The sequence below is a fragment of the Octopus bimaculoides genome, chromosome 1 (genome assembly GCF_001194135.2).
Source record: "Octopus bimaculoides isolate UCB-OBI-ISO-001 chromosome 1, ASM119413v2, whole genome shotgun sequence".
NCBI lineage: Eukaryota > Metazoa > Mollusca > Cephalopoda > Octopoda > Octopodidae > Octopus > Octopus bimaculoides.
In genome coordinates this window covers 459,346-468,433 of record NC_068981.1, presented here as the reverse complement: position 1 = coordinate 468,433, position 9,088 = coordinate 459,346, and the positions used below count along the sequence as shown (strand labels likewise).

Here is a 9,088-nt window from a genome sequence, read left to right as displayed (position 1 = left end):
TATATATATGTACATATATACAACGGGCTTCTTTCAGTTTCCGTCTACCAAATCCACTCACAAGGCTTTGGTTGGTGCGAAGCTATAGTAGAAGACATTTGCCCAAGGTGCCATGCAGTGGGACTGAACCCGGAACCATGTGGTCGGTAAGCAAGCTACTTACCACACAGCCACTCCTACGCCTATATATATATGTGTGATTCATTATTCCAATATGCATCTCCATTTTTAAGACTGAAGTGGTTTTGAAAGCTGCTTGGTTTAATTCAAGTCATTGGAGCAATTGGATGAAGGTCTTTTTTTTAAGCTACATACGTAGAAGATACCACCTTTAATATTTTATTTGTTTCAGTCATTGGACTGCAGCCATACGAAAGGACTATCTAGAGAAGCTGAGTCAAATTGCCCCCAGTACTTATTTTTGAAGTCTGGTACTTACAGGGATGTAAATAAACCAACACCAGATATAAAGTGGTGTGCGGAACAAATACAGACACAAAGCTTCCACACAGTTTCTATCTACCAAATACACTCACAAGGATTTTGTCAGCTCGGAGCTATCATAGAAGACACTTGTCCAAAGTGCTGCACAGTGAGACTGAACCCAAAACCATATGGTTGAAAAGTAAGGTTCTTAACCACACAACTAAGTCTGTTGACAACATAGTAGATATTGTAAAGAAAACAAAAAACTGTACAAACATTCTAATAGTACTTACAAGCTATACATTTGACCAACACAAAGAAATAACAATATTTGGGGACAAATACTAATTTAGCTCCATTGTAATTCATACCCATCCTACTTGGGCAACCCCACCAACAATCATCATCATCATCATCGTTTAATGTCCGCTTTCCATGCTAGCATGGGTTGGACGATTTGACTGAGGACTGGTGAACCAGATGGCTGCACCAGGCTCCAATCTGATCTGGCAGAGTTTCTACAGCCCTTCCTAACGCCAACCACTCCGAGAGTATAGTGGGTGCTTTTTACGGGCCACCAGCACGAGTGCCAGTCCAGCAGCACTGGCAACAACTGTTTCTTCACGTGCCACCGGCACCAGTGCCAGTAAGACAACACTGGTATCGATCACACTCAAATGGTGCTATTTATGTGCCACTGGCACGGGAGCCAGACAACTGCTCTGGCAATGATCACGCTCAACGGTGCACAAAATACAGCTTACCACCAGCATTGGCTGAAATTTTGAAGAAGCCACTACAAGAATAATCAAAAGTAGTTTAGAAAATGTATTTTACTCACCTCAGTTTCTAAGAAAACATTCTCAATGTTGCTTTTACGAACACTTTTCTTTACAGAAGCATCTTTACAACTCTGTACCAAATTCACTTGCTCTTTCTCAGGTTCTGTGTTGTTCGCAAGTGGAATCATAGATTTATGACTTATATTCTGAAGCTGCAAGTTAAAAAAAGAGAAGAAAATGTAATTAATATTTTGTAATGTTTTTAAGATAAAAGTCCTAATTGAAGACAAATTCAATAACATCAATTTCGAAATCAAATTAGTAATTTTAACCTTATGTTTCTTTCAGTTAATTTTAAACATTAACAAAGAATTTAGTAAAATACCTTAGTTATGTAATGGTAACTAGCTTAGTTACCATTAAGCTAGTATTAGAAACATAAATTGTGACTAAGGTTTGGTGGAAGATTTTAATTCAGAACTTTTGAAAACAAGTTATTTACTAGGACAATGTTGGTAGGGATAATTAGGGGATGGAACTTAAGACCCTCAAACCTAAAATCTTCATCTTGGGTTTTATAGCTTTAATGTTTCAGCCGTTGTATTCTTCAGCTTTCTTCAAGAGTTTCCATATTCGTATTCAATACGGCTGCGAGATGGCAGAAATCATTCCCATGCCAGGCGAGACAGTAACATTTTGTCTGTCTTTATATTCTGAGTTCAAATTCCACCAAGGTCGATTTTGCCTTTTATCCTTTTGGGGGTCAATAAAATAAGTACCAGTCATACACAGGGGTCAATGTAGTCAACTTAATCCCCTCCTTTGAAATTGCTGGCCTTGTGCTAAAATTTGAAACCAATATTAACGTTCAATAATTCAATAATCTTTAAAATTTGGAAATGAATCGTTTATTCAATCCATGAGGGTAGGTTGTTGTCATCCACGGGGTCCATACCAGGAATATTCTTGTATCAGTTATTCTTGAATTTGTAATGAAATTTTCTCATTTCACTCAAGCCAGAGATTGAACTCATACCCACTAAGTAATCTGCAACACTTGACATTTAATCAATGCTTATATTCACTATGCCATTGTCCCATAGGACAGGGTTAGGCAATGGTACTTGCTTTGGTATAAACCAATGAAAGATACCATGTGTAGGTACAGATCAATTCTGTAAACAGTAGGAGCATCATATAATTAACAAATGTCTCGTAAGTTTCCATTAATGGTTTCAACTTGTGAGCTTGGATTTGGCAACAGAAAGTTGCTCTTCATCTTCTGCATTTAACATCTGTCTTCCATACTGGCATGGGTTGGATGGTTTGATGGTACTGCACCAAGTTCCACCGTCTGATTTGATATGGTTTGCACAGCTAGATGTACTTCGTAATACCAACCATTTTACAGAGTGGACTGGGTGCTTTTTACAAGGCACCAACAAGCTTCAGTACAAGCGGCAGCTTCTAATTCTTGAAACCTTGAAACAGTGCTCCAACTCCATTACCATCATCATTTTAAAGCCTGCTTTCCATGTTGGCATGGGTTGGACAGTTTGACCGAAATTGGTAACCAAGTGGGGCTGCACCTGGTTCCGATCTGATATGCCAAGGTTTCTATGGCTAGATGCCCTTCCTAATGCCAATCACTCCAAGAAGATAGTGGGTGTTTTTTTTTATGTGCCACCAGCATGGGTGTTATTGACCTGACACCAGCATCGGCCACAACTCTGGTCTCACTTGGCTTGACAGGTCTACACAAGCATGGTATATCGCCAAAGGTCTTGGACACCTGTCACTGTCTCCATGAGGCCCAACACTCAAACGGCACTTTTTACGTGCCCTCAGCACAGGTGCCACTCAGATGGCACTGGCATTGGCCACGACTACGCTTTCGCTCAGCTCAGCAGGTCTTCACAAGCACAGCCATATTACCCGACGATTGAAACATTTAATAACAACTGCTTTGCAGGCTGCACATCATTGTTCTTAAGTATTTTTGTTCTTTATTCTTTTTCTTTTACTTGTTTCACTCATTTGACTGTGGCCGTGCTGGAGCACCACCTTTAGTTGAGCAAATCGACCCCAGAGGTTATTCTTTGTAAGCCTAGTACTTATTCTATCGGTCTCTTTTGTCGAACTGCTAAGTTACGGGGACGTAAACACACCAGCATCGGTTGTCAAGCGATGTTGGGGAGACAAACATAGACACACCAACATATACACACACACACATATATATACATACATATACGACGGGCTTCTTCCAGTTTCCATCTACCAAATACACCCACAAGGCTTTGGTCAGCCTGAGACTATAGTAGAAGACACTTGCCTAAGGTGCCACGCAGTAGGACTGAACCCAGAACCATGTGGTTGGTATGCAAGCTACTTACCACACAGCCACTCGTGCGCCTATTTCTGTATGTATTATACAACCGAGACGATGTTGTGAGAAGAACAACAGGAAGCATATAAAAATTGCTTGTAAATTACATTTAATGGATATTGATGTGGTTTTGACAATGTTGATGACGACGAAAAAAACGACAACGACGACGACAGTGATGTTATTGGTTGTGATGGTGGTGGTGGTGGTGATGTTTGTGGCAATGTTGGAAGTGGTGGTGGTGGTGGTAACAATATAGTTTCTATAAGTAACAACCTGCCTAGTTAGGGACAAGTGCAACATGAACCATATGTAAATATAAATAACGGTAAATAGTTACTATCCAAAAAAACACGTTATTTTTGTCTCAGACATTTTTGCGTTATTTCTGCAGATTGTGCTCGCAGGTATTTTGCTCTACCTAAATATTCATGAAATAAATTGATTTATTACAATCAAAGGAGACATAGATGGTAAAACAACAGGATTCTAGCATAAATAGATCAATATGGAGAAATGGGGGGAGGGGGGAAAGAAGTATTGTGAAATCTAATTTGCATGTGTATGTGTGTGTGTGTGTGTGTGTGATACATGCATACACAAACATACACACATTCATATCTACAGACATATACACACACACAAAAGCATATATACATACACACAAACACACATATATACACACACGCATATATATACATACACAACCACACATATACGCACAAACATATACACACAAACATATACATACACACAACCACACACATATATACACGCACACAAACATATACATACACATACACATATACATACACACACGCATATATATACATACACAACCACACACACACAACCACACATATATACACACATACACACACACACAAACATATACACAAACACACACACACACACACATTATTTTCCCATTAGGACTCTCTGCAATATGAAAGAAATTCTGCTGAAACAAATGATATAAAAATAATGAAAATAGGTTGTTTTTTTTTTAAAGGAAACCCATTATTTCAGATATTAATTCAAACAAATGCAACTCATACAATGAAGCCGACCAATAGATTATCTGTCTTTCATTCACAGTAAAACGGTTAAATAGAATAATGGATTGGAATATTCTAGCTTTGGCTGGTGTCGTGCAGGACTCCAAATTTGCTAGGATGAGACAAGGGAGCCACTTAAAAAGCACTATTTGAGTGTGGTCATTGCCAGTACTACCTGACTGGCTCTCATGCTAGTGGAATGTAAAAAGCACCATTTAGGTGTGGTCATTGCCAGTGCCGCCCGACTGGCTCCCATACCAGTGACATGTAAAATGTACCATTTAGGTGTGGTCATTGCCAGTGCTGCCTGACTGACTCCTGTGCCGGTAGCACATAAAAAGCACCATTCGAGCATGGGCGTTGCCTGCCGCCTTACTGGCTCCTGTGCCAGTGGCACGTAAAAAGCACCATTCGAGCATGGTCAATCTAGTGCCACCTGACTGGCTCCAGTGCTGGTGACATGTAAAAAGCACCATTTGAGCGTGGTCGATGCCAGTGCCGCCTGAGTGGCTCTGTGCCGGTGACACGTAAAAAGCACTCACTACACTCTCAGAGTGGTTGGCATTAGGAAGGGCATCCAGCTGTAGAAACCTTGCCAGATCAGATTGGAGCCTGGTGCAGCCTCCTGGCTTGCCAGTCCTCAGTCAAACTGTCCAACCCATGCCAGCATGGAAAGCGGATGTTAAACGATGATGGTGGTGATGATGATTTACTGTGTGGGGAGCCAAGTATACTCAGTTCTGTTCATGTGACACAGGAACTGAGCCAACTCACTTTTGAAAGTAGGGGTGTTTTCAAAATTCTCCACATTTCATATGATGCAGTATATGCACATCATATTTTTTTACTGGCCAACAGAAAGAGGTTGCAAGAAGCGATTTGCATGTGACTAATTAGTTTATAATATCATCAGCAAAAATTTAATCAGTGCAGTGAGGGTTTTAAATATTCTGAGAGGAATCCAATGAGAATATTGGTGATTACATTGAAACGGCAGCAAGATGTGGGTTTGAGACCCACAGGATATTTGTAATTTTCTTCAAGCTTTATAGTTACACAAATTCCCCAGTTCAATATAAATACCATATTTGATGATTAATCCCAAAGCTAATTATAAATTTAATTTAATTGTTGAATTCATAAGAAACTACATTTGGTTTCCGTAATTTACTCTAAATGAGTATCTCTAATGATTGTAAAATCTGGATTTCACAAGTTACACTATGATTAAGCTGAGTGAAGACACATAGCGTAGTGGTTTGGATATTTGGCTTATGATAGTAAGGCTGTGAGTTCAATTCTCAGTAAGGTGTTGTATCCTTGAGCAACACACTTTATATTGGTTGGTTGGCACTCCGTCGGTTATGAGAACGAGGGTTCCAGTTGATCCGATCAACGGAACAGCCTGCTCGTGAAATTAACGTACAAGTGGCTGAGCACTCCACAGACACATGGACCCTTAACGTAGTTGTTGGGGAGATTCAGCATGACACAGAGTGTGACAAGGCTGGCCCCTTTGAAATACAGGCACAACAGAAACAGAAAGAAAGAGTGGGAGGAAGTTGTGGTGAAAGAGTACAGCAGGGTTCGCCACCATCCCCTGCCGAAGCCTTGTGGAACTTCAGGTGTTTTAGCTCAATAAACACTCAAAACGCCTGGTCTGAGAATCGAAACTGCAATCCTACAACTGTGAGTCCGCTGCCCTAACCACCGGGCCATTGTGCCTCCACACACTTTATACTACGTTGTGCCAGTCTTCTCAACTATTAAAAATGATTAGAAAGACCAACGATGTTGTATTCTGTGTCATGCTGAATCTTCCTGGGAACTAAAGCGTATGGCGTGTCTGTGGAATGCTCAGCCACTTGCACTTAAGTTTCATGAGTAAGCTGTTCTGTTGCTCAGATCAACTGGAACCTTCATCGTCATAACCAGTAAACTACCAGGATTTATGGCTACTAACCCCAAGATTCCGAGTTCTATTCCAGGCAGTGACCTGAATAATAATGATAATAATAACATCGAAAAATACCTTAGGAATGAGAACCTAGGTTCGAAATTTCCTCAAGATACCTGATGAAGGCTGGAGAGTATATCAGCTGAAACGTTGAGTTAACAACAAAGAAGATGAGGACAAATATCCATCAAATGTAAAAAATGTAAATAATGTCAAGAGTTGTCAATAAAATACCACAGATATGACTCCCTTCCCAAATGCATATTCTTAATTAATTTCAGTTAATTAGAAAGAGACACCACAGGATCAAGAGGAACCTTTAGTGTTGTTGAGGACATGACAACCCCACAAACTATAAAGTATCCGGCATACTCTATGAAATGATTAATAAATAATTGGAGATAACATCATGATCTTCATCTATTTTCCATACCAGCATGGGTTAGATGGTTTGACGGAAGCTGGTAAAGTTGGTGGATGCACCAGCTTCCATAGTAGTCTGTATTGGTTTCGCAACCCTGCTTTGCAGAATGTACCGAGTGCTTTTCATGAGGTACCAGCACCAGCATTTTTAGGCAGAAGTAAAATGGTAATAATGATGACCAGAGTTGTTTCTCTTGTCCTTCCTGACCAGAATTATTTATTTAGATAACAATTCTTTCACCCTCACCCAGGGTGTAATTTTAATCAATTAAAATTTCCTAGCACAAGCCACTTTACAAAGTGAACTTTATCATGGTACCAAAGGTTACCTTGTTCCCAGCAAAACTTAAGGGTCATTGCTTCTATATTGAAACCCTTCATACAGGGGAACATGACCAAGAGAGTAAATAGGAGAGCAATGACAGAAGAACTAGGGTGAGAAGAAGAGAGAGAAGGGGGAAGAGAGGTTGTTAGGAGAAACATAGGTCTTTTATGTTTTACTTCTTTCAGTCATCTGACTGTGGCCATGCTGGGGCACCATCTGAAAGAATTTTTAGTTGAATGAATTGACCGCATTATCTTTTATTTTTTTTAACAGGGTACTTTTTCCATTGGTCTCTTTTGCCAAACCGCTAAGTTATGGGGATGTAAACACACCAACATCGGTTGTCAAGCGATGGTGGGAGACACACACACACACACACACATGTAAGACGGGCTTCTTTCAGTTTCTTATTCCTTTATTGCCCACAAGGAGCTAAACATAGAGGGGACAAACAAGGACAGACAAAAGGATTAAGTCGATTACATCGACCCCAGTGTGTAACTGGTACTTAATCTATCGACCCCGAAAGGATGAAAGGCAAAGTCGACCTCGGCGGAATTTGAACTCAGAACGTAACGGCAGACGAAATACTGCTAAGCATTTTACCCGGCCCCCTAACGATTCTGCCAGCTCGCCGCCTTAATCTTTCAGTTTCTTCTACCAAATCCACTAACGAGGCTTTGGTCTGCACAAAACTATAGTAGAAGACACATGCCCAAGGTGCCATGCAGCAGGACTGAACCTGAAACCATGCAGTTGTGAAGCAAGTTTCTTACCACACAGCCACACCTGTGCCTATTGAGACAATCTAAATTTGTTTCCCTACACAAATGCCACTGAATGTGATAACTTCATTTTTAAGATCAGATATTTTCTTTTTCCCTTCAGGCTTTCTATCAGCAAAATAAGCATTAGAAACAGATCTGTTAATGATCCTGATTTGCAACTAAAATCAGGAAAAACATCTGAGTAAAACGGCTTTTATTGCTTCCAGATTCCTCTTGAATTATTGGTAATCAATAATTTTAAAAAATCTCAAATACCACCAAGGTCAACTGTGCCATTTTTCTTTCAAAGTTAAATAAAGGAAAACTCAGTATTTGCAATTGAAAGAGAATTAAATTAAAGTGGCATCTATGCATCATTCTAAATGTATACACAAATAAAACATATTAAGCTACGGAATCCTATGCGATGTAATCTTTTCGTAGATTTGGTGTGTGAAAAACTATATATCCCAGAGTTTTTCCTCAGCCTGGCAGGATTCTGCAAGACCAGTGAATGTTTTATCTAGATAAGTGCAGGTGTGGCTGTGAGGTAAAAAGTCTCAGTGTCAACTACATGGTTCCTGGTTCAGTCCCACTGCATGGAACCTTCGGCAAGTGTTTTCTACCATAGCCTCAGGCTGACCAATTATTATTTAAGGCCAGAAAGGCGGTGAGCTGGCAGAAACACTAGCACGCTGGGCGAAATGCTTAGCGGTATTTCGTTTGTCTTTACATTCTGAGTTCAAATTTCGTCGAGGTCGACCATGCCTTTCATCCATTCAGTGGTCGATAAATTAAGTACCAGTTGCGTACTGGCTTCAGTCTAATCGACTGGCCCATCCCTCCCCCAAAATTTCTGACCTCATGCTTAGAGTAGAAAAGAATATTATTGTTCCTGTAAGGCGGCGACCTGGCAGAAACATTAGCACACTGGGTGAAATGGTTAGCGGTGTTTCGTCTG

The 9,088-nt window shown here is 40.3% G+C and overlaps 1 protein-coding gene across 1 annotated transcript in view; it reads right to left on the bottom strand.

The window, feature by feature from the left end:
* The window catches only part of LOC106881984 (serine/threonine-protein kinase 36), a 168,015-nt gene that overhangs the window by 131,163 nt on the left and 27,764 nt on the right, over window positions 1-9,088 (bottom strand). The window contains exon 11 of the mRNA XM_052974262.1: window positions 1,268-1,420. Coding sequence (XP_052830222.1) covers window positions 1,268-1,420 — 153 coding nt within the window. The remainder of the gene's footprint in view (window positions 1-1,267; window positions 1,421-9,088) is intronic.